The 26,186-nt window shown below is 42.2% G+C and overlaps 1 protein-coding gene across 1 annotated transcript in view; it reads right to left on the minus strand.

Moving 5' to 3' along the window:
* Window positions 1–26,186, minus strand: part of NUP210 (nucleoporin 210) — a 66,235-nt gene that overhangs the window by 28,501 nt on the left and 11,548 nt on the right. The window contains exons 4-16 of the mRNA XM_062620865.1: window positions 24,301–24,397; window positions 21,191–21,341; window positions 18,282–18,414; window positions 17,363–17,521; window positions 16,823–16,891; window positions 16,411–16,517; window positions 14,803–14,943; window positions 13,427–13,564; window positions 9,003–9,158; window positions 5,502–5,700; window positions 4,055–4,200; window positions 1,766–1,987; window positions 415–588 (exon numbers count right to left, since the gene is read on the minus strand). Of these exons, the coding sequence (XP_062476849.1) occupies window positions 415–588; window positions 1,766–1,987; window positions 4,055–4,200; window positions 5,502–5,700; window positions 9,003–9,158; window positions 13,427–13,564; window positions 14,803–14,943; window positions 16,411–16,517; window positions 16,823–16,891; window positions 17,363–17,521; window positions 18,282–18,414; window positions 21,191–21,341; window positions 24,301–24,397 (1,892 nt within the window). The remainder of the gene's footprint in view (window positions 1–414; window positions 589–1,765; window positions 1,988–4,054; window positions 4,201–5,501; window positions 5,701–9,002; window positions 9,159–13,426; window positions 13,565–14,802; window positions 14,944–16,410; window positions 16,518–16,822; window positions 16,892–17,362; window positions 17,522–18,281; window positions 18,415–21,190; window positions 21,342–24,300; window positions 24,398–26,186) is intronic.

Consider the following 26,186-nt stretch of genomic DNA (forward strand, 5'->3'; position numbering starts at 1 on the left):
AATGTACACTCGTGTAACAATACATATATGATAAAATATGTCTGTACTCAGTAGAAAGTTACAATCAGAATGGAGTGGTACAGAGAAAAGTACTTTCTATAGAAGCAGAAGCTTCTCTTGAGATAAATTTCTTTTTCATTAAGCAGGGCTTCCTCACAGTGCCACTTCTGTAGGAAGCCACCATCCAAATGCTTTCACATATGCTCCTGTGTTTTGGTAGGCTCCCTTATAAACCTGATTGAATGATCACTGTAGAAGCCCTGATTTGGCCTGCTCTCTGCTAAAGCACACAGCCCACAATACTAGTTACTCCTACTTTTTCAGCAATCAGATGCCTATTCTGCATGGAGAGGTCCAAACGCTGCTTTTTAAATTACAAGACGACACTCTTTTCCTGTCGCTTATCAGGCTTACCACTTGCTTGTTTTGTTGCAGCAAGGGGCAGGAGAGATCAAGCTGAGGACTTCTATAAACAGGAGTCAAAGTGAGTCGGGAAGGGACAGCACAGACGAACTTCACTGCAGCAGACCCAACCGCTGGAAAAGGGTTGGTGACTGTGGGGCTGTTTCCAACCTTTAAGACAATGACCTGTACAAGTATGAAAACAGGCAAGTGAGTAAGGAGAAAAGACTACAGAGTTCAGGCATGTTCCGTTTCATTCATCTCAGAATGAGCAAGTAAAATTATGACTCTTGGAAATTTACAGCACCATTAGGACATGGGAAGATGTAAATGGAGGTGCGTATTTCAAGAACAGTACTATACCATTACCAAAGTACTAGTCCTGGGAACTTTTCCTAGGTATTCACGTTTAAATGAAGTTTGATAGTAATAACAAATGTTTAGTAATTTAAAAAGCTAACAGGCAGGTGTTTTTCTCACAGAGTGAGAATACAACAGCCCAAAGACAACATTTATAGTCACCTCAGGGGGTTTAAAAACATCTTCTGTTTAATTTACATTCCTTTTTCAGCCTTCAGCAAAACAAAGTGGCTAACAGCACAGAGAAGCCCATCCCAGCAGGCTGAAGTAGCTCCTTTACTTGCCTTACTCACTCATGCACTGGTACCAGCCAAAGCCACACCCTTAGGATTTGCACTTACAGAAGTAGCTATGTTTTGCACAGTGCCCACTAAGGAAATCAGTTAAGCAATTTGGCAGCTACACCAAAACTCTTGGGCCTTGCAGAATTACAGGAGAAAAACATTAAATCAAAGCAAAATGCTTTATAGACCGGCCAGGGTGAGTAAAGCAGGATAAATCACTTCTGCGTGTCAGAGAAAACAAGACCAGGTAGAAAATGACTACAGCCATTATTGCAACGACTGCACAAATATCAGAGCAGTAAATTCATTTAGCTGTCATTTGTCTGAATAAACAGAATTACACTGGAAGGTAACTTGGTTAAGAGGAGCAGGGCAGGCAGTAGTCAGTTTACTGCAGAAACCTTCTGCTATCATCCTATTTATGCAAACTGAAGCTGCACTTATTAGGATGTTTAATGCATTCTACAACATAAGGTTTCTGTGACTTGGCTTTATATTGCAATAAACCCATCATAAACCACTTTATAACATAATGTTATGAAATGCTCATTCTAAAACCTGCATAAACAATGTACTTACCCAAGTTCTTCACTGCCTTATAATAAGAATTACTTGTTACATAAAAGGTATATGGTATCATAAATCTGTCTGAAGCCTGTTCCAAATTGCCTCAGCTTGGTGCTTGATGGAAGGCAATACAGATACCTTCTGGCACTTACTTGCTCCCCGAGGCTTTTGCAAGACACTCTAACCCAATGCTGGATGTTATTTCGAGACTTAGGAGGTCCAAATAAAGACAGACCAACACTTTCTGCATCTTCAGCGGTGACATTCCTGAAGAACTTTGAAGGTTCTTGTACCCATGGTCTAGGTCCTCCTTCAAATAACATATCTTTAGAGGAACCCAAAGTCACTAAAGCAACAGTCAGAGGATCAATGGCCTGTAATGAATGAATTAATTACAAATTAATGATTCTATTTACATACAGCTTGGTTGTACTTTGCAAAAGAAACTTCCTTCTTAATGGAAGAGCTATGTTACTCTCAGTAGGCTACCAGTTTTCCCACACTGTGCTTTGCAAGCATGGATATTCAAGAACAGTTGTACCAAAATAACCAGCATCACCTACAGGAATTCTGCTCAGCTGCGTCACATTCAATGGAACCTGCAGATCCAGGGGAAAGTTTTACCTACATTCTAATCACAACCTTTTCATGAAGAACTACAGCAAGAGGAAGACCCTTAATCTACTCTTCTGAGCACGCTTGGACAGTATTCTACTACATTTTTTATGTAGACAGTACTTCAAATGAACAAAATAATGACAAGTTTTATTTTCACTTGACAGTGCCCTCTCTGGCAGTTCTGTCCATGTAATTACTCTCCTGCACAAGTTTTACTTCAAACCTCTACAACAAATTCTACATTGATGCGTATCACCAGGACAGACGGTGCTGTTTATCATCACAGAAATTAACTTGACAGTTTAATACACCATAACCATTTGTAGCTTGTGTTCCACATCATTATATTACTTAGGTGTTTAGTAAGAAGGAAATAGCAGCTAAAATACAGGATGGTTCAAATCTTTCCCTAGGTGCATTTTGGTAGAAAGAGAGAGAAGGAAAGGGCTGGCATAAATCACTCCATCCACCCATTCACTACCTGGTTCTATCTGTAATATAAAGGTAAAAACTGTGAGATTTAGTCTCAAGAGTCTGCCTGCCCTTTCACTCCTGCTCATCTTTCTCCCACTTGTTATGTTGTACTATTATGGTTTTAAATAGCTCTCCGATGGAAAGATGCTGCCTTCCATTCCTGGGCATCACAACATTTCATTCTACAGAAAGGAGGGAAAAGATTATTTTATTTTTCTTTCAAAGTACACTTAATCTCCCCCCCCATGTCACCATGTCCTGGCTCTGTCAAGCACCCCAGAATTATTTCACTTTATAGCTGGCAAGCAGTGTTACAACACCTCAAGGGGCTTTGCTAATAAATGTGAATGATACCCTACCTATGAAAAATTCCTAATTAAGAGGACTATGCCTCTCACATTGCTGCCAATAATCGACAGCTTAGGATGTCTCAGCATCTTCAAATAATTACATTCAGCTATATAAAATATTTAATAGAAAAGCATATTTAAAAAGCAAAATCATCTTTATAGTCATGAATTTGTATGATTTGCACAAACTTTTGTCCCAGATGTGGGGGAGAAGTTATGGCCAAATGTTTTAGAGTTTAGCTTTGCAAATTCAGTGCTAGGTCTCTGAAGATGAGAGTAACATAAGCAAATTGTTTCATATTTCCATATGGTCACCCTGTACTCAAGGTTGGTTCTTCCTGTTTTCTTTAGTTTTCTTTTACTTTCCCCATTCGTACTTTCACAGCCATACAGGCAAGCCAACTTTGCCTTCATGCAAAAGAATTAGGTTTATATTATGAAAGCAGAAATCATAAACCAGGCCTGCTTCCTTCTGACATTATGGACACAGAATTGTGCCTGCCATCTTACTAAGCCAATTGTTAATCAGTTCAAATGGACAGTCAACAAACAAATGATTTGAGTCTCACATAATTTTCCCTCACTTAGAGTCTGCTGAAAAGCAATTTAGTAATTCAGATGTGCTGTGCGGAACAGGATTCACATCCTCACTCAGATGAGGTTGACTCCTATTGCTACCCTACTGCTACCCTGCACGTTTCTTCACATGATGGCGACTGACTCTTCTCATTCATTTTCCACTTCATTTGCCACTTCAGAGGAAACTGAGTTTGCTATCACACAACTTGCTCCTCTACAGCTGGGGCCTGCAGAGTCCATGCAGTCAAACTCTATATGCTCCACTGAGAAAGGGTTAAAACACAATTCCTCAAAACAGTCCATAAAATGTTTCCCACCTCAGTTTTTAAACACACTCATTACATAATACCAACTTGCTACTTGTCATTTAAAAGCATTTTAAGTGATGGATTGCTTTAGGAACAGTGAAACCAGACTTACTTTTAATGGTAGATAAGCAGCAATGGTGATGCTGGCACTGAGGTGGACGTGACCATTGGCGTAGCTGACCGTAAGTGTTGTATATCCTTGAGTTTCAGCTTTCACTCTGACTCCACTACAAAAATCAGCAGTTGGCTGAAGCCTTCCTGTCAGATAAATTAAAAATACATCAACACATATTTGGAGAGAAATGCCCAAGTATTTTAATGCAAGTCCAAGGTAGCTTCTCTCAACAAAAGTGTTTCCACCAGAAGTCAGCAGAGATCTGTTCTCCAACTAGACAGGTAAAAATGTTCACTACTGTCTTTCATCTCAAACCCAACACTTACCAAAGTATCCACATCTTACAAACTTCTTTATATTCATACTGGCCTAAACAAGAGATGAGCTTTCACTGTGGTACAAGCCAATACAACTTCTATCTCTTACTGAATATTTCCATCTTGCTGTTCTAAAGTGAAACTGGCTTGTAATGAAGCACAAATAAGGCACGCTGCTTAGACAAGCTTTCTTGCACAGAACAGCTTGAACTGTAGGCAACAGGTCGTTTCTCCAGCTAAAAGTACTTTTATGAAATTCCTCTGCTTACTTAAAAGGCCATTTCAGGGGTTTGGGAGGGGTCTGTTCTTTCTGTTTTCAAAATAAACAGTATGACAGCACACTACACAGTGACATTTCCAATAGCTGCCTCTCAGGCAAACAGATGGTCCAATGCAGATCGGTTTTACTGGCTCAATAGCACAGGAAAGAGCTTCCATACAAGAGACACTTGGAAAAAAATTATGGTACGTCTGAGTAACATACTGAATCCAGCAGACACAGGAACAAGCACGTTGCTCAGTGTCTACTTAGCCCAGCAGCATTAACGGCAGTCTTTAAATATCACATGCACACTCCACACTCCTAATAAGCCTGACAAGAGGCAGTTCTTAAAGCAATGAGCTGAACAATAGCAGAGCTTTGGCAAAATTTAAGCAGCTGACTGTCTTAGTTTCTTGTGAGCAAGGAATGCACAGTGTCTTTCTAGCACTGAAAGTACTGCTGGACAATTTGGGCAAAGCAGTTATTAATCTTACTGTTCTTGTAGGCCTTCCAGCACTACCTCAAAACACAATATACATGGACCCCTCATGAGAAAAGCCATCAGCTCTATTACAGAGGCACGTTAAAAATACTAAACCAGTAGAAAGACGTATCGGAAACTACACATCCAACAAAATAATTGCCAAAATGCTTTCAGAGTCCCCCAAAATGTCAAAAATATCCAAGGAAAGTTCTGCATAAAAAAGTAAATACACCTTTGAAAGAAAACTACTCTGATTTGCACCTCTGCAGGTAAGCTCCTCTGTGGGAACGCTGTACAGCAATTGAAACAGGGATTCAAAGGAGGTGTGTGACTTCGTAACATCTTACTTTAACTTTCCAGACAAGGAGGGGGTGAGCTCACCTTGAAGTGGCCTGAACACACCACGGTTTTCTACTTCCACAGCTAGATCGAAGTGTGAGCAGTCGCTCAGTGGGACTATCTCACCCTTTTCAACATCCGTCAGGCCACTGATCTTCAGGGGCAGCTCCAGTATTTGGCCAACATATACTTCAACTTGACAGGGTGTGAACTCCATCCCAGTAGGCTCAGTTACGTACACCTGAAGGAAGCAAGAAGCACAGGACAGATGTATGAACACAACCCCACAAAAAGGTATCAGGGAAAAACAGACTTCTTCATGCTCTCCTTATTTCAATTATCCCTACTTCTACCAGCTGCTGACGTCCCTGTGATGGCTGGAAACAATCCTGCTCAGATTCAGATGCAGGAAGATCTCAGAAAAGGCCAGGAAAAGCTTGCTGCTATTTCAGTGCTCTTTTCCCACAACAGTCCAAGTTCACATTAGCTTGGTGATCCTTTTACTGCTACTTCTATAATTCTCTCTTCTGTTTGTTGAAGTGTGGACTAAGTTGTGTGGTATCTCAGGAGGCAGTGTAACCAACTGGGACAGATCTAGTATCCAACTTGGAATTCCACACCCTGTTTGGGCTAGACCTGAGGGAGTCAGCAAGGGTCTCAGCCCCACCACTCACAGCAGCAGGTCTGCAGAGGTTACTGGAACTCATGATTTGAATTTCACAGAATCCTGGTTTCAGCTGGAAAGGACCTTACAGCTCATCCAGTTCCAGCCTCTGCCACGGCCAGGGACACCTTCCACTAGACCATTTCCTCAACGGCTTTTCTTTTTTTTCCTTTCTCTTCCTTACATTTCTGTTGCAAAACATGGGTAAAGGTGCCCAGGAATCCACGCTCCCCACAGTAATACAGCAGAAATCTAGAGTAAGTGAACAAGTATCTACTGCCTTATCTAACAGCCTTCTGCTTGAACAAGTAACCTTTACGTGAGACATACCACTGAAACCAAAAGGATTACTTTCAGAAATAAGACCAGGAGAAATAGATCTTCCATGCTGATATAGCTGATATGTTGAACAAGCCTTCAATATATTATCTGTATTCCAATTTGCTGCTTTTTCCACTAATAATAAAGAAACCACCACAGCCTAACTGCGTATTTCGTAACAATGACGATCAAAGATTTTCATTTGCAATATCTTAACTTCCTAACCATCTGCAAATAGCTTCAGGATAGACTACTGAACCATATGGTACAGAGTTAAATTTGTAATCCTTGTGCAACATAGTTAACTAGTCCAAAGACTTGCTCACTGAGGTCAGTAAATGGAACTCTGCAGAGTTACTTGACAAAGAATGCAATTCCTAACATGAGCACAAAGGCATTCAAAAATAACCTATTCAGATTGTGCAATACACTGCTCTGAAAGCTCACATGGAGAGAAGCCTTTTTTCTGTCTTCAGGCTTTGACTTCTGTTTGAGGATAAGAAGTTTTCACTGAAAAATCTTCATTCCTGGTAGCTGGCAACTGTCAGGCTGTTAAAAAGCAGCATCCTGGGCTGTCCAGAGAATAATTCCAGAGCAAGCCTGTGAACTAAATTCCACATAAGCTTTAATTTGTCTCATTATTTTAAATGTTTGTTATTTTAAGCATGCAGTTTAGTACCCCTCAAATCCAGTTGGTAGAACTGACAAATAATCTGAGAACAAAACCTAAGCTAATTTGCCCCTCAAAAGCCCCAGCATTAGTAGATACAGCTGTTTCAAGTAAAATTTGGTTAGAAATATCCTTCCCAAAACATAATTACTTAAAAATCACGGAGATACCTGCTTCCATCGCACACTCTTCATTATGGGACAGACTTGGCAGTCTTGACCAAACACATTTTTCAACACTCTTGTCAAAAGGGACTTTGGTGCAACAGCAGCGCAGTACAACAACGACAGCAGCGCTGCACATGGGAATGCTTGGAGATGAGGAGGTATTTTGTATAGCCAAAGCGTGCATGTTTGATGGAATCTGCTTGTTTCCCACCAGCTACTAAATTACAGGCACGTGTCCTGGAAGGAAGGTGAACTGCCCAGGGTGTGCAAGACACGCTTCCTAAATCAACTCCTCTGCCCCCTCAGGAACAACGAGCATCACCTTTCTAAAGCCTCAGCCAGAGGGAGGTTGTCTGCCAGCCCCAACAGCATCCGCTTGGCATAAACACACCAATTCCATTTATGACCATGCCGTCAGACACGCACAGGCTCCCAGGTGAGTAACACCTGATACTGCTGGCTCCCAGGTGAGTAACACTTGCTCAGGACACCATTGCTTGGTTTTGCTGAGGTCAGGAGCAAGTTTTCTCTCACTGTGAGGGTGCTGAGGCGCTGGCACAGGGTGCCCAGAGAAGCTGTGGCTGCCCCATCCCTGGCAGTGTTCAAGGCCAGGTTGGACACAGGGGCTTGGAGCAAGCTGCTCTAGTGGAAGGGGTCCCTGCCCGTTCCAGGGGGTTGGAACTGGGTGAGCTTTAAGGGCTTTTTGAACCCAAACCATTCTGGGATTCTACAATTCTCTGTCGGGTTTCCATTTCAATGTTTAGGGTCTTTGCAAAAGGCACAGAGTTAGAGCACAGATTAAAATGCCTCAGTTTGTGAAGGTAGCAGAGTACTGCAACTTCACAGTAGCGAACACAGATCACAGTAGTACTTCTTTTTAGTTTCTATTCTATGACATTAGAGGTCTGGCAGTTTTTAACAGCTTGACAGAGTTGTCAGTAAGCACTGACACAGTTTCATTAGGGATAAATATTTGTGTTCAAAGGACACAACGAGGTATTTCCAAATCAATAAGGTTCTAGAGAAAACTATGTAAAAGAGTAAATTTAGTGTCTTAACCAGTGCAGCTTCTTCACCTGCCTTTGCACACACTTCCTTGTGTGGCCATTACATACACTGTTTCTGTATTTTCTTCATTCCATACCACACACCGATCACCCTGACCAGTCCAGAAGAACAGGGTATGACTTGCATAGAGACCACAAAATCCCTCCTGGTAGATGTGTTTTCCATTCCCATTTTCTCCTATTTTCCTTAAAACATTCCTTTTTTCTCGGCCAGCTTTGGTAGCTAGAATCATTATGTGGCACTGTTTCCATTTCAGCCACTTCTCCAGGCAGGAACTCTCTTGCACATCTTGATAGTATCTGTCATCCTTTTATACTGAGGGAAAACACCCACCTCTTACCATGCAGAATACACTGTTAGTTTTGGCCAGGCCAGTAGTAAATTACTATTTCCTTCTGGTGCTCAGTTTTCAACAAGAAAAAAGACTCATCAAGGAAATCAGGATGGGGCAAAACTGGGAGTAAAGTCAGTGCAGTGCAGAGAGCCTGAATCCCTGAGGCACAACCTCTGAAACTGATGACCAAACCTGCCATAGGCAGAAAGGGAAACCTCTCAGGAACATTCTGGAAAGGGGAATGCCTATGGCATGGTCAGCTTCTTCACTGTTTCCAAAAGCCATGTTCAAGAGTGGCCAGGGAAAAGAAGAATTTTACCCTCATTTCTCCATGATGTATCGAATTCTGAAGATCAGTTGCCCGAATAACACTGATGCCAAGATCACTTCCAGTTGTCATTACTCCTTTGGCACTCACTGTAGCAACTGCCTGGTTAGAATAGGTCCAGCTGAAATTTCCACTTCCACCATGAGCCTAGAACACAGAGAGAAATCTTTCAAGTGTTTTATGAAATACATGGTTCTCACATTCCTTAGCTGTCAAGGCTTTATCTCACATGAACACCAGGGACATACTGAGCAACAATAATGCTGCTACTGAGGGAGTACAAACAAAAGAACACCTCAGAACTTTCAAATAAGCAAGGTGAACTAAGAGATGAGGGGATTATTACCCTTCATTCAGTTTAATTTCAGCTTTCTTCACGCACATATCCTCCATGCTCACCAGTGCTGCTAACCCAAATATCTCTCTCCCACCTGAAGAAGTCTGAAGCTCACAACTCCCTGTGACTGACAGTGCTCTGAGTCAGCGGAGCATTTCCCACATCAGCACACTAGAGGCCTGGCACATGTGGTTATCATACTGCTGGAAACTCCCACTGTTCCCTGTTTCTGACAGCCGAAGTGCTCACCTGGGGGCTCAGAGCTGCTAAGCTGACACCCTGTACCTACTCACCTCTTTCAATGGGGACTGTTACGGGGTATAAAGGGAGGAGAAAAGAAGGTGGGAGGCAGGGGAAGGAATGAGGCAAGAGGAGGGAAGAAAAAGAAGTCATTCTCTTCTTGGCTTTGCATCTTTTTGCTGAAAATCAGCATCTCTACTTGCAGGTATTCAAAGACCATCCTGCTCCAGCAATGATCAGCCATGGAATGAGCAATAGGCATGTACAGAAATTGCCAACTCTTGCTGTAAGCACTGCAAGGGTCTGCAACACAGGCTACACTTCCACATCAGCTTGGCAAGGAAGGACTCAGTAACTGCCAGACTTAGGAGCTCAGGATTATTATGCAGACTCCCATAACGAAACCCCAAAACAACAAGAAAGCAAGCCCCATCCTCTCCCTAGAGCTCCCAGCACCTGAAGAGCTGTTTCATGATTACAAGAGCTTAAGTGAGTGTAATTATTCTACAAAAGGGTAAAAACTAGTTACTTGATCTTAAGGTCCACATCAATAGAGACAAATCATAATACCCACTGTATGAGCACCCAGCAGTTAGGATGGGATAATATCTGTTGCAGGTTCACATTTTATGAAGGGCGAAAATCCCATTTTGCCCACACAAGCAGAGTATTGTCTTCCTCAATGTGCAATACTAGTGACTGAAGAATCATAATCACTGCAATGCTGCAAAATGTAGAGGTTTTAAACATCATTATTGTGACCTATAGGAAGTGTCTATTGAGACAAATATGGTGCAGAGCTGTATACTGAGAATAATGAATTTTTACAGCAAGTTTAAAGAATTAAGGCTTTCACACCCCAAAACAGATTTAAAAGTTCCAACAGAGTAAAACCAGGGTGAACATGGGAGCAATTTTATGTTTACAGGTATTATTTTAACTTTTTCAGTATGTGCTCTAACCATTTCATAATTAAACTGAACAAGATGATAAATCTTGTCCAAAAGTACAGTGTGGAGAATAAATCTAAATTATGCAGGAATTCAGCAAATAACTTTTACCTGGGGAGGAGAGGAGGGACATATCAGAAGGACAGTCCTTTCCCTTTCTCCTTCCCATAAGCATGTGCACAGCCTGAGCACAGAACGAGCAGAGGATACAGTGGAAAAAGAGGCAATTGTGTGTGACAGAAGGAGATGAATCAGATGAGGTGAGAAATGTTTAAGGAATGTAAAAGTTCAGAGTGTTTTGTAAAGATATTTTCAATTAAAACAGGGAAATGAGCAGAAAACTGCAATTAGAAATATCCAACTACTAGTAATTCTATGGAGTCGCATCTTGTTGCCACACAAAGCAGAGACATTCATTACTACATTTTTCTCTCCAGCACTCACTTTGTACTGTGGAGAGAAAGGGTAAACCAGCTTCTATTCAGTCTAATCATTACCCAAAGTATCCAAAGCCTGTTAGCTGAACTCCACTCCACAAACTGCTACCAGTGACAGTGATGCCCTCACTAGGAAAAAATAACCTCCACATAGAATCATAGAATAGTTCGGGTTGGAAAGGACCTTAAGGTCATCCGATTCCAACCCCTCTGCCATGGGCAGGGACACCTCACACTAAACCATGCCACCCAAGGCTCTGTCCAACCTGACCTTGAATACCGCCAGGGATGGAGCATTCACAACCTCCCTGGGCAACCCATTCCTCTCACCACCCTAACAGGAAAGAATTTCCTTCTTATATCCAATCTAAACTTCCCCTGTTTCAGTTTGAACCCGTTACCCCTTGTCCTGTCACTACAGTCTCTAATGAAGAGTCCCTCCCCAGCATCCCTGTAGGCCCCCTTCAGATACTGGAAGGCTGCTATGAGGTCTCCATGCAGCCTTCTCTTCTCCAGGCTGAACAGCCCCAACTTTCTCAGCCTATCTTCATACGGGAGGTGCTCCAGTCCCTGATCATCCTTGTGGCCCTTCTCTGGACTTGTTCCAACAGTTCCATGTCCTTTTTATGTTGAGGACACCAGAACTGCACACAATGCTCCAGGTGAGGTCTCACAAGAGCAGAGGGGCAGGATCACCTCCTTTGACCTGCTGGTCACGCTCCTTTTGATGCAGCCCAGGATACGGTTGGTTTCTGGGCTGCGAGCGCACACTGAAGCCGGCTCATGTTCATTTTCTCATCGACCAACACCCCCAAGTCTCTCTCTCCACAAGGCTGCTCTGAATCTCTTCTCTAATCCTTAACTTCTCAAAGACGACACTTCTCTAATGCAGGGAAGGAAGGAAGGCAGGAAGGAAATGTCCTTTTTTACTTGCAACAGAAGCCATCCTATTAGCACAAATATGGACAAAGCACCCAGAAAAAAAAAAACAAAAAACAAAAAACAGCTGACAAAGTAAAACCTGAAAGTCATTCTGACACCATCTGGAAGGAGTTACTTTAGCTATAAACAGAATTTGGCTAGATCCAAAAATCTCCTTCAACTTGTTTTCAGAAAAAAAGTCTATTCACCAATTTAAAATAGCCTGACTCAAGAGCTGCCAAGTAGGAGGCACACAGCAGCCTACCAGCAGGAACCCCAGTCAGGCTGTGTGCTATTGTAAACAAGCACTACTGCTGTTGAACCAGCAGAGTGGGAAAATGTTCTCAGCTTCAGTAAACACAAACTAATCTAAATGTTGGGGTAAAAAAATGCATGTTTTTAATGAAAAACATCACAGTAAAGTAAGAATCCTGAAGAATTTATTGGTGTAACAAGAAGGAATGTTCTCTAGTGAGACATGATATATGCAAGATAAGGTGAGACAGGAAAACACATTTACCTTCCCTTAAAACTCGAGCAGCAGTTAGGAAATGTGGTTTTGTACTTAGAATTTTTACCACACTCTGCTGGTGTGGTTGGGTATAGCATGAACTGAATGAAACTCTCATCCCACAGAAATTAAAGGTACAGATGACAGCGCTGAACTCACCGGTGCTACCTCCAAATTTAGACTAGAGAATGCAACTTTAGCCTTATGAGATTCACTTCACTTTACTTCAGACACCAGGTGTCCCACTGCCTCTTTTGTATCCTGTTTACTTGAAGACAGACCCAAAACTCAGCAATACTTTGTGCTAAAAGGGAGAGGTGAGGACTGTACATGAAAACAGTTAAGTGCAGGGTCTGGGTATCATTGTACTGGGATAAAAGTCTGGGCTGTGAAGCACAATGTCCTTTTGTCCAGCCAGACTATACTCGTGAAGCATATGGAAGGACTGGCACCATGGGAGCAAAGACGCACATAAGAAATGTGAGACAAAAGCCTAAAAAAGTTCTGAAGAAGGGCACACTGTAAATGAAGCTGTGACCTCTGCCTCCTAAGTTTTCATTAGAAGCATAAGATGTGTGCAAGTGAAGGATACTGATACCACAGGTTGAAAGGGAGCTGATCTTTCATCTTGTCATGCCCTTTCTGCATCACTTCACCCTGATACTTCATCCACACTTCCATCCACTTACAGTAAATAGTGGCCTTCAGTTATTACTAGGAAGTTTTGTACCCAAGATGTTTTTGTAATTCCAAATCACTCTGTGTGCCTGTATGCAGTGCATGCACGAGGGATAAAGGAAGTGAATGAAAGACAAGAGGTGAAAGTCAGTGGGGTTTTTATGTTCATTGGTTTCTTGTGTGCTTTTTTCAAAGTAGACATAAGTTCTGCAACTAACATAAACCACAATCCCTCCAGGAAAACTTCTGGTTATCACTGTGCCTGAACTGCAGAAGTGGTTACAGGCCTCCCTGCACCCGTCTGAGGAATACTTCCTGAAGTCAAAACTTCTTTGGCATACCTGTATGGTGTACTGGTAGACTCCTGCTTTGGGCTGCCAAGGAAACGTCAAAATGCTGGGGGAAAGAACTATAGGAGCATATATTTCAACATCTTGCTGGTTTTTCACTGGAACTGGTAATGTATGAACGCCTCCATCCTACAAAAAGCAAGAGCACAGTATTATAAATGACACTAGAAGGCTTATCGGAATTAATGTTTAGTCCTGATATACAGACAAGTTGTTGAAAAATAGAAAGGAAAGCAACTATTTAGGGTCACTTATGAACACTGTTACTTGTGAGCAAATAGCTCATGGAAGCAAAGTATGCTATTGTATTAAATGAGTAGTATTCCTACGGAGATACAGGTGCCTGCATTAATTTTAATGCCAAACAGCAATAAGAAATATACTCTTTCCCTACTCCTAGCTTTTCAGACTCTGTCTCAGGAACTAATTCGGTAACTCCACACCTGCATTTACTCTTTGCTCATTCTGCAATGCAGGAGATGGAGACAAAACTCAGCCTAACAGACTCATTCCTCAGCTCATCCCGAAACACTGGCCTTTACCACTTTGCTGTCATTGTAATACCACGACCCTCTGGCACAACATACTGTTTCTTATTGGAGCTCTGAAGGGACACCTTTAACAGCTGCAGCCACCCTCACTTCATCCAAGAGTACCTCTCTGACATGAGGCTGAGCATGGCTCGTCAGCTACAAGGATCTACTAAATCCTACTCAAGGAATCACTATTTTTGCTGCTATTTCACAGCAAATGGGTTGAAGTCCTGAACTTTTCCCCATTCCAAGCAAAGCCCGTCACTTGCACAGCACGTGCCCTGGTTAGCCATACATTCAGCAGCCCGCCCAACTAGCACAAAGTTAATGAACGTTAATTTGCAGGCTGATACATTTGGCAGATGTTCACTCCAGCATTTAACATCACTTACCAAATGATAGAAAACTTTCCAAATGTAACTGAATGCAGAGCAGGCCAGGGTATGACACTGATGATCCTACCACAATAAATTGTAAAATTCACTCAGGGACTGTGAGAGGACCTCTGCACCAGCACAAGGAAACGAGATGTGCCAACATTAGTATCTGGCATGAAAAAACAAATCAGTGCTGTGCACCACTGCTTTCACAGGCATTTGTCACATGCTCCGTAGCAGAATCTCGGTATCTTTACTTAAGCAAAACCCCTGTTGACTTAATTGGCAGTTTTCCTGAAGTAAGGATTTTAGAATTTGGTTCTGTTTAAACAAAGACAACTTAGACCCATGTAATTCCCAGGTTTCCTTTTACTATGTCACTATTAAGTCACTACTGCACAGGTAGATTATTTTTAGGCCTACCAAGTAAAGCAGAGGAATTATTATAAAAACATACCTGATCCACTACTGATGTCAGTGCAGCATCGAGAACGGTCTGACCCTCCTTTATTGCTTTCACATAATGATATGATCCATTCAGAGATGACTTCAGCACCTCAAAATATTCTTTGGGCAGCTCTGCATTAATTCTGATACTCTAAAACCAGAACATTCAATAGATATTGCCCAAAGTAACTGACAGTAATGCTGTACAACCAGCCAGAAACGTATTAGCAACACATCAGTGAGAAGAACTGTTTAATAACAGAGTTCAAGGAAACTTATCTGAAGCTGACTAAGAATTTTTCCCTATGCAAGTTTCAGTTGTTCAATAAGAGTATATATTTTAGACATTAACTCCACAGAAAACATTTACTTATTTAAATTATCAGCAACTTGTAATTTAACATGAAAATTACCAATATTTTTACTACTAAATAACCCATATTTTGCAATAGTTAATTATGGCATTCTTAAGAACAATAAAAAGGGAAGAATGTGTAAATATACTGCCCCAGTAGCTGGAACTCAGATCTGGATCTCAGGAAGGAAAAAAAGTGCAAATAAAATAACATTCCCAGAAATCTGATATTCTGAAAAGCACTCATTTAATAAAGTTTTCCTGCTTGCAAATTAACTATTTAAACTGGGGGGAAAGGGAGGGGTTTGTTGATTTTATTTTTTTTTTTTAAAGTCACTGTCTATTTGGTGGCTGGTACCAAGAATACCTTTTATTGAACTACCAAACAGCAAAGTGTTTAAATGCTGATCACCAAATCTCTTTCCATGATCAGCTGAAACAGGCACTTCCTCACAAGTGTTGTTGTAAGACCACCTTATGCCTACCTCATTCCTTAACAGGAAAGACTGCCTCTAGACGTGACAACATTCTGTTGGAAGGACTACTGCTCCTAGCAGTTACACCAGTTTGCAGTTTCCAGGGCAATGCCTGCGTTCTGTGTTTGAAGTCACTGTCTGACTTCTGGTCTTTCCTACAGCACTTAAATGCCGATGGGCATTTTCACATGGAATCCCAGAATCCCAGACTGGTTTGGGTTGGAAGGGCCCTTAAAGCTCATCCAGTTCCCACCCCCTGCCACAGACAGGGACCCCTTCCACTAGAGCAGCTTGCTCCAAGCCCCTGTGTCCAACCTGGCCTTGAACACTGCCAGGGATGGGGCAGCCACAGCTTCTCTGGGCACCCTGTGCCAGCGCCTCAGCACCCTCCCAGGGAAGAGCTTCTGCCTAAGAGCTCAGCTCAGTCTCCCCTCTGGCAGGTTAAAGCCATTCCCCTTGGCCTGTCCCTACAGGCCCTTGTCCAAAGCCCCTCTCCAGATTTCTTATTGGCCCCCTTAGGCACTGGAACTGCTCTAAGGTCTCCCTGGAGCTTTCTCTTCTCCAGGCTGCATAAACCTCAACCCTCCTTCCTAGGAGAATCACATGAATCACCCAGAGTATTTTATTTAAAAACAACAACAAAACACTGAGAAAAAAGGAAAAGGCAAGAAACAAGATGCTTTCAAATGCCCTATCTCATTGTAAATCAGAAACTGCTCAACTTATTTCAAAGAAAGACAGGATTTAGGAGAAAGACACTCAGAAGTATATCAACATTTCAACTTACATCAGATAAATACACCTTATTGCTCGATTTATCATACACTTCAATTGAAATTTCATAAAGTCTCCCTGTTTCTAGGACCCATCTGTCACATGGTTGAATTGTAAATCCTACAAAACAGGAAATATTGAACAGCACAAGCCATCAGGCTCTTGACGTAATGGATATAAGCATTTTGCTTCTGGTGCCCACACTTCAAAGATGCACATTCATTGTCTTAAGCTGCTGAGCACAAAGATGAAAGAAAAGAAAGAAGTATTTACTACTAAACCTATTTTGTATTGAGCTACTTTTATTAATAAAGTTACTTTTCTATGAACAGTAGTATGAGACTTGGAAGCATGTATGCACACACACAGAAACACAAGGCAAGACATTATCTGGAACAATCAGGAAAGCCGCAGCCAGTACCAACCTAAATACCCAGGATCCACAACGTAGACAGTGCTGTTGGGCAGCCTGGAAACCCCCTGCATGCGAATACCTGAAGTCTCAGTAAAGGAACAGAAAAGTTTTGAAAGAAGTCAAGTAAAGACCAGCATGTTCTGGGGCACATTGTGCATCTTTGGAGATTTAAAGCTAATCGTACACTGAAAAGAAATGTGTAAATAAGTAAACAAACACTACCCTGAAAGACAGTGAGTAGTTCAGAGAGATGCCAGTAGAGAATATCTATAAATAAAAGCCCCACCACATTTCCACATAGGCTGAGGGGAACAGACATGATTAAGTGATCTTTTGCCAACCTAATTTCTTAGAACGTTTCAAGGCACCAGGCAGCTCTGTTGAGACTGAATTCACATCACTGCTGCTATCTATGGCTCCATCAGGTGGCCCTGATTTTCAAGAGCACTGATGAAATTGTGGTTAATTTTATCTTGTTTTGCTGCAAAGGGCAAAGTTTTATCTCCTGCCACAAAGATGTGGACAGAAAAGCATCACCTCGGAAGGATACTCTTGTGCCCCAGTACGAGGTTAGTTTGTCCCCGCCGCAGTGCAGTTACAACTGAGCTTGCCTGGTCCAACTTGGCAACTGGCCATGAGGCATCTCCCTCGGGACCTGGCATGCTGTTCTGTAGCTGCAGCTCATACTGATCTGATGGCATTCGTAATTCTGTGCATAAAACAAGACAACACACGGAACAATAACAGTAAGTGTGGCAGTGCTTGGATGATGCTAATTATTGCTGATGAATTTTTATTGCTGCCTAGTGCAACATTAAGTCAGTATATTTAATGTCTTGTAGAAAGAGCATTTCTATTATCCCATTGCTTAGACTTAACATCCAATTCATGCCCAGCTTCTCAAGTGGTCAAATTACTTGGTAGAGCTACTGCTGCTCCACAGGGCACTATGAGCTGCTGCACGGACCTCGTCTGCTAGCCTAGCAAAATGTTTCCTACCTCGATTCCTTAAAAAAAAAAGGCAAGTCATTCCCAGCACAGGCTCCCTGGAAGCACCTAATTACAAACTCCCACACTTTGGAGATAAAGCCAGCAAACCCACACGTGTAGCAGTGAAGCAAATCCATTTGTGAAGAAAACATTTCTGTTAGAAAAGTTACTAATCTAAATTTCATTTAACTAAGAAAGCCAGACACAGTTTCTCAGGCAATGTGAAGCAAATGAGGACACCTGAACTGACAGTGGCAGCTCCTGATCTAAGCCACCCTCACCTTCACATCCTTGACAAATTTGCAGGAGTGTATATATCCTTTAAAGCCATGGGGGTTTTGACAGAAGAAACTGTACAGCTCTATCAACATGTGACATTACACATTAACAAAGCAGTTTAAACACAGTTAAAACTTTCTCAGCAGTTAAAACTTCACACAAAGCATTAATAAAAAACAAAGAAAGAGACCAGAACCAACCTGTGATCTTCCCTTGCCTGACTGTCTGAACTCTGTACTGAACTGATGTTCCTACCAGAAGATAAACGTCATACGCTGGATTTAAAAGGATGTTTTCCAAAATGAGCAATCTGACTTCTGCAGGTTGTACATGCTATTGATTTAGGGGAAAGAAAGGAAAAGCAATCACGTTTACAGCAGCTCATTTGTTTGAAACAGTCCATGCAGCTATAACTTCGAGATTGTAAGTGAGTAGTACTACTTGTTATAATTGGCTCTTTATTATCATTTCAAATCTCTCAAACAGGGAGATGCAAGGGACAATGACTGGAATAGAGATCTGCCCTGTGCACACAGCACAAGGCTAAAGAAAAACAAATAAAGTGTGTAGGGACATCAGTTTGGTTCCATTTGCTGAAGGATTCAAGAACTTGAGGCAGATGCACACTGACTAGTCAGACCTCCAGAAATTTGTTTTCCCTACTGTAAAACATGATACCTCTATACAACATATCCATTATGACTTCAGTGAGGAATCTGTATCAAACCCATTGGTCTATTAAATTAGGAATGGAACAGATAATTGTACCAATTCTATTACAATTGTGTAAGGGATGTTCACTGAAAACGTGCAGTCTGGCAGCAGTGAAAGATTGAAAGGAACTACTAACCAGAAAGCCATGAAAAACTGCATACAGAATAATATTTCCATTTCATTTACAGCATCAGCTCAGAACTAATTCAGAAAAATAAATATTAAAACAGAAAGCAAGTTACAAGCATTTAAGAAAAAAAGTCAGCCTGGTAACAGGTAATTATATTGAGCACAAATAAGGTAGAATTGTAATAAGAATACAATCCTAAATATGCACATGTACCACATTTCAAGTATTACATTCATTTAGACAATATTCATACATAATCACACAATGGTTTTGGGTGAAAGGAACCTTAAAGTTGCATCTACACCTTTGTCTGGGCACCCTGTGCCAGCGCCTCAGCACCCTCACAGGGAAGAGCTTCTGCCTAAGAGCTCATCTCAGTCTCCCCTCTGGCAGGTTAAAGCCATTCCCCTTGGCCTGTCCCTACATCCCTTGTCCCAAGCCCCTCTCCAGCTTTCCTGCAGCCCCTTCAGGCACTGGAGCTGCTCTCAGGTCTCCCCTTCAGGAGCCTTCTCTTGTCCAGGCTGCCCCAGCCCAGCTCTCTCAGCCTGGCTCCAGAGCAGAGCTGCTCCAGCCCTCACAGCATCTCCATGGCCTCCTCTGGCCTCGCTCCAACAGCTCCACGTCCCTCTTGTGCTGCTGCCCCAGAGCTGGATCAGGGCTGCAGGGGGGGGTCTCCCCAGAGCACAGCAGAAGGGCAGCACCCCTTCCCTGAGCTGCAGCTCAAGCTCTGGGGGTGCAGCCCAGCACAGGGGGGAGTTATGGGCTCAAGTGCACACTGAAGCTGGGTCACAGGGAGCTTCTCATCAACCAGCCCCCCAAGTCCTTCTCCTCAGGCTGCTTCATCCAACTTCCCCCAGCCTGTGTTTGTGCTAGGATTGCCCCAATGCAGGGGCAGGATCTTGCACTTGGCCTCGTTGAACTCCAGAAAGTTTGCATGGTGCCACCACTCCAGCTTGTCCAGGTCCCTCTGGATCCCATCCCTTCCCTCCAGCACGGTGACCCAACACACAGCTTGGTGTCACTGGCAAACTTGCTGAAGGGGCTCGATGGTGCTGTGCATGTCATCAACAACAATGCTGATGAGTGCCAGTCACAACACCAACCTGAGGCTCTCCACTCAATCACTGATCTGAGCTTGGACATCGAGCTGTTCACCACAACTCTTTGAGTGCGACCATCCAGCCAATTCTTTATCAACTGAGTGCTCTACACATTACATCTGTGCCTCGCCAGTTTAGAGACAAGGATGTCATGCAGGACAGTGCCAAAGACCACTTTTTACAAGTATGGGTTAGACAGTCCAAGGCAATTCTGCTTTAAGCAAATACATTATGTACAACATGGAGTAACACAAAACTCCAAAACCAGATAGGAGATGAACTTTAGAAAACCCCAGGTTTTATAGAAGGATTTTTCTAAGGTGCATTATTAAGTTGAAGTGAGCACAATGATAAATATTCCTGTGAGCAATTACCCACCAAAACTCTCTCAGGTGTTTGCAAATGCTATTAAGAGGAAAAACAGTTCTTGCCAGAGCTAAATGAAAAACTCAGTTCCCACAAGTTCCAAAGAAAGAAACAGCATGGATCTAGAGAACAGCTGGGAAGCCTGCCAATACTGCGGTTTAACACCCTTGTAGCATTGACCTTCTGATCCCAAAGCCCTTCCTTGGAGACCAGAATCTAATGAGGTAGAATTAGATACTAACAAAGTACTTGTATGCCATTCATTCAAAGCACTACAGGAAATAAAGGTACATCCAATACAGCAATATCTGTTCTAGCCATACATTTATTGACAAAATGACCTCAAATGTTCTAGCTGGTTATTTGTAAAAAGAGCGAAAGGACCAATGCCCGATTCAGCATAATTCTACTTACACATGTAATATGAATATCAGGAGTAATAAAATTGTACAAACTTTACTGCCAGTATTTGAAGTGTATTCCTCTGGAGCAGGGCTTTCTGTCAGAGTTAGGATTAGAAATGATCTCTAGCACACGCACCATCCTGGCTGTTGTGGTTTAAGCTGAACCCAGGACACTGGCTTAGACAACCACACCACAGTAACTGCATCAAACTCCAGCCCGCTCGGGTTGGAGCAGCACTGTCATCTTTTGTGATACAGACTACAGAGACAATCCAGTACAGCAGAAATGCACCACTGATACCCATAATGGCAAGAACACAGCAGGGCAAATGTACAGTATTCCTGTAATACTGAACTATAAGACTACAAAAATAAAAGGAATGACAGTTTCTTACCATATAGATGTTTTCCTCTATTCTTGCTTCTATTTTAGAACTCCCTGTTTTCATCCCAGACACCAAAATAGTATCTCCTTGCTTAGCAACTTTTTCCATTTCTGATATATAGGAAGGTGGAATATAAGTGGATTCAAAGAACTTGAGTATACTGGAAAGTAAAACAAAAAATGGACAGAAAATTGTCAACCAATCTTTGTAAACCCCCAGAGAAACAAAACCAGCATCTACTCCAGCTACTTCCATTTTTAAGCAAATTTAAGATGTCTGCCTGGGTCCAGATATCCAAATTTTACTCATTCTTCAGATATCTGCAGCTAATTTCTGTGACTGATAAAAGTTTGTTTGAAGCCTGTTTGTGGGCTTTCAAGAGCTATCAGAAGAGTGCACATGTTGGTTATAATGATCCCTCCAGTTTTTACAGTAGCTGTGGAGTGCAAAAGCGCTCTAGATTATTGTGGAACAACTGATGTGAAAGACCCAAAGCTTATGTTTATAAAAGCAACAGCATAACAAACCAGAACATAACTTTAAACTACATGAAGAAGTGAGGATGCATTTAATAAATGACTATGAAAATACCTACAAGCAGAACCCTGTAGTGACTGTTGGAAATTTCAATGAGATGTGGCAGCAGAAAGGAAGGGAATTTGCCATGAATGGGTAAATGACAGAACAGAAATTGCAAGAGGACCATGACAGCTTCTGTATGCACATGATCTGTCTGGCTTTATGTGCACTCTCACAGTAAAATCAGTAAAGCCATATTGAAAACATTTATGATTAACGTATTTATGACAGTTTATAGTTCATTTTGCAAAGCTGTAACACCATTAAAATATTTTTATGTTCTCACAGCTGTGTTAACAGAAGAGCATATATCAATATTAGTTTGGTGAAAATCACATCTCTAGCAAATAATTACACTGAAATAAAACGCTCCCTATGGACTAGGCCTTGGCTCATCAGCCTTACTGAACCATGCACACACTCTGCTCTCAGTGTAGACAGGGGCCATACATTCATACCTGCAGCTTCAAGTGTGTTATGGGCTTAACAGGCTATCCTCAGGCAATGCTGTGGCTTTGTTTCTCTAGGACTGCAAAATGGGGAGTTTTGTTTACTCAATAAAGAGTCTATTTTGGGTTCCCATTCCCAGTGTATTTGGAATATAGGTTTGAGGATGGAAGTTAAGTGTTAGCCATTCTGCTCTCCAGGAAAACTGGTTCCCCCACATGCTCATCATAGAATTACCCTATGAAGGAAGTGGGAGGCATCCCTGCCCATGGCACAGGGCTGGAACTGGATGATCTTAAGGTTCTTTCCAACCCAAACTATTCTGTGATTCTATGATATAGTTTCCTACATTATTTTATGTCCACACCTTACCTCCCCTTTGATGGAACCTGTTTGCTGAAGTAACTGAAGCCTCTGCTGCATGATTAATTAATGTCCATTAATGGCTGGACTTGATGATCTCAAAGGCCTTTTCCAACCTAGCTGATTCCATGAGTCTGAATCTACTTCATCTTACAAGCTTACTAGATGTTACGGAGGTTTTAAGTAGCTGTACTCAAAAAGCGTCTGTAAAGAGTTTTGTGAGGAAAAAATACATTTCATGTACTTGCAGTCTGGTCGAATTCACATACATCAAGAAGGCATTTTTTATTACCAACATTCACATGAAGCAAAGTCAAGATTCACCATGGCGCATAATCACAGAATGGTTTGTGTTGGAAGGGACCTTAAAGCTCATCCAGTTCCAACCCCCTGCCATGGGCAGGGACACCTTCCACTAGAGCAGGGTGCTCCAAGCCCCTGTGTCCAACCTGGCCTTGAACACTGCCAGGGATGGGGCAGCCACAGCTTCTCTGGGCACCCTGTGCCAGCGCCTCAGCACCCTCACAGGGAAGAACTTCTTCCCAATACATATAGTATGATGAGCACCAGCAAAATACTGCCAGATAACAGGATCTTGATGTGCTGACACCAGCTGCTGTCAGGGCAAAGATAAAACTCTTGGAGTTCAACTTGAGAAATATCCCATACAAGCTCCTGCTATGTAGCCTTCAGCTCTGGTTAGTTTAATATGGATGGAAAATCAACTTTCTGTTTGAAGCTACTGAAGAACAGAACAAAGTCATCACTGTAAATCTACACAGTGTACATGCTTCATAAAATAAAAACAAAACAACACCAAAACAGAGACCAAAAATGCTCCAGTGACAAATATGGGTGGAGATCTACAGTCTGGATTTTATTCCTATCCCTGCCATGGTGAGCTTTCTGACTTCGTGGCAAGAACTTCACCTCCCTTAAATGGAGGCAATATTTCCTTATTATACAGCAATGCTGAAAACCACTTATCTCCTCAGTGGGCTGAAAAGCACTATCAAGATCTTTGGACAGAAGTTTCCACAAGGTACTGCATTTTTAAATTCCAGTTAACTTACTCTTTGAGTCAGTACAGATGAACCAAGCACCATGGCTTATTTATCAAGCAAAAGCTTTCCAGTCATTGCTTTGTCTGAAAGACAATACATTGAGTACCTTCACTGAATACCTTTCATTGAACCATCTCACCTGGTCTTACATGTGTTAATCTAGCTAACAAGCAGCCACTTGGTCCATTCCAATTTAAAGGTTAGCTACTTTGAAAGCAATTTCAACACCAGAACTAAGCATTAACTGAAACCTAAAACTCTCCAGTTCAGAGGGCTCCTTTCTGAAAGAAGAGGACTGGTATTTTTCCTTAAAAGAATAAATAAATAAATTAATATCTCCCTGCTGAAATCCTGAGGTAAGTCTTACCGATAAATTTTTCCTTTGCACGAGATGTTTCAGGAAGATCAACAATTGCATCTACTTATTTCTAGCTGTTGCATTAGAGCTACCTGGGCTGCTCAACAAAGCTACCAGTTGTTAAATTAAACAGGAATCAGAGTGCCCAGGCTGTTGAGTAGGCACTTAAAAACCCAACCCCCTGAAACAACTGACTCGTAAGCACTATTCTGGGCATGGGATCAGTAAGCTGCCTGATGTGGGGCAATATTTACACCCATCAAACTCAACGGACTTAAGACTTTGGAGAACAAATTAAATGAACTCACCGCAGCGCATTGTGGGAATCCGAGAAGCCATCAGCCTCTGTGTCCTTTACTATTGTCCAGTTGAAGGCTAACCCTGCCAGTGTGCTGAAAGTGTTTCCTACAGATCAAACAATCAGATCAAAACAAAGCTAAGTAACAAGCAGAGAGTCTTCCTGCAACACAAGCTAGCACTTTCCCCCTTGGAAATTTCCCTCTCTTTTCCCTCAATCTGTACGCAGTTAAAAACCACAACGTAGCTTGCTTGACTGACCTTGGCACAGGGAAGATGCTCCTGTTAACTGGCCTCTCTGTTCACATTTTGCAACATCATTTGTCTCTTTATAAGCCTGCTACATAGGTGCAGGGGTCACCACTTACACTCCATTCATCAGCCCCCAAGATATGATAGAATCATAGAATGGTTTGGGTTGGAAAGGATCTTAAGATCATCTAGTTCCAACCCTTCTGTCATGGGCAGGGACATGCCACCCTAGACCATGCTGTCCAAGGCTCTGCCCAGCCTGGCCTTGAACACTGCTAGGGATGGAGCATTCACCATTTTTTTGGGCACCCTGTGTCAGCACCTCACCACCCTCATAATAAAGAACTTCTTCCTTATATCTAACCTGAACTTCCCCTGTTCCAGTTTGAACCCATCATCCCTTGTGCTGTCGCTACAGTCCCTGATGAAGAGTCCCTTTCCAGCATCCTTGTAGGCCCCTTTCAGACACTGGAAGGCTGCTATGAGGTCTCCATTCAGCCTTGGCACCCATCACCTCCCTTCCACTTTAACCACAAAAACCTTACTACTTCTTGAATATTAGCAGGACATCAAAATAACCTGCTAAACTACCTTTCATTCTCAAACACTGGGATGTGGGATACCAACTCAGTGAGTTGAGTTCACCTCACTGGTGAACTGCACTTTCCTCATAAGATTGCTTTGGGTTTGAGCACAAATATGATTTACTCCTAACAGGAATATGCCTTCACTCACAGAACTCAAACTGAGCACCTTCCTTCTAGAAACTGTGAAGCACTAGAACATGAGAAATTGTAGATACTAAAAAGGAACAGAAAGGAATAAATAGAATAAACCCAAAGATTTTTCATGATTACACTCAAGTACTCCCTTTGACATTTATAACTATATTAATAAAGAATTAGAGCAAATGTATTACCAAGTTCTTGTGCTTAAAGGTTTATGGCACTTTTAAGTCACAAAAATATTTTAAGACAAGTTAACACAACACACAGCCTACATTATTTCTATGCAGCTTACTGCAGACAGTACCAAATCCCAAATAAACAGGATTTAAACACAAAACTCTCAAAACACAGCAATATAATTAAAACGGATGGAGACTGGATTACTTAAACATGCATTCGAGTCTAACTTTAACGATGCATGCCGCAGCTTTGTAAAGCTGTATGACACACTTTTGTTTTGTTCCAGCTGAACATCATGAGGCCAGTGGAGAACTGCACATGGTGGCACTATAGAGAGGCTACGCATGGGCACAGCCAGCACCACAGTGAACTCATAGCCTTTGAACCACCACCATGGATGCCCTGGCTCCTGCTGGAGTCCCACACTACAAAGGCAAAGTCAGTTTATCTCTGATAACCTATCACATGCATTATCAGATAACCATGCAGGGTCTCACTCGCCCAGACAGGATCAGCTACCCTTGCAGCACAGAGGGCCCTGGCTGTCTCCAGGTTAAGCCTATCAGAAACAGCACCCAGGGAAGCAAACAGGAAACACAGCACTTGCCATGAACTGAGTGATGTCTCTGTCCCTCCCTGCAGGATCACAGGGCTGTCACAGGAACTGCAGGGCAGCTGCCTGGCCAGCTCCCACATCACCCTCCAGGCTCCTCAGATGTCAGTACAGGCAGTGACTT

The sequence above is a fragment of the Pezoporus occidentalis genome, unplaced genomic scaffold (genome assembly GCF_034315485.1).
Source record: "Pezoporus occidentalis ecotype Australia unplaced genomic scaffold, CSIRO_AGI_Poc_V1 ctg106, whole genome shotgun sequence".
Taxonomy (NCBI): Eukaryota; Metazoa; Chordata; class Aves; order Psittaciformes; family Psittacidae; genus Pezoporus; species Pezoporus occidentalis.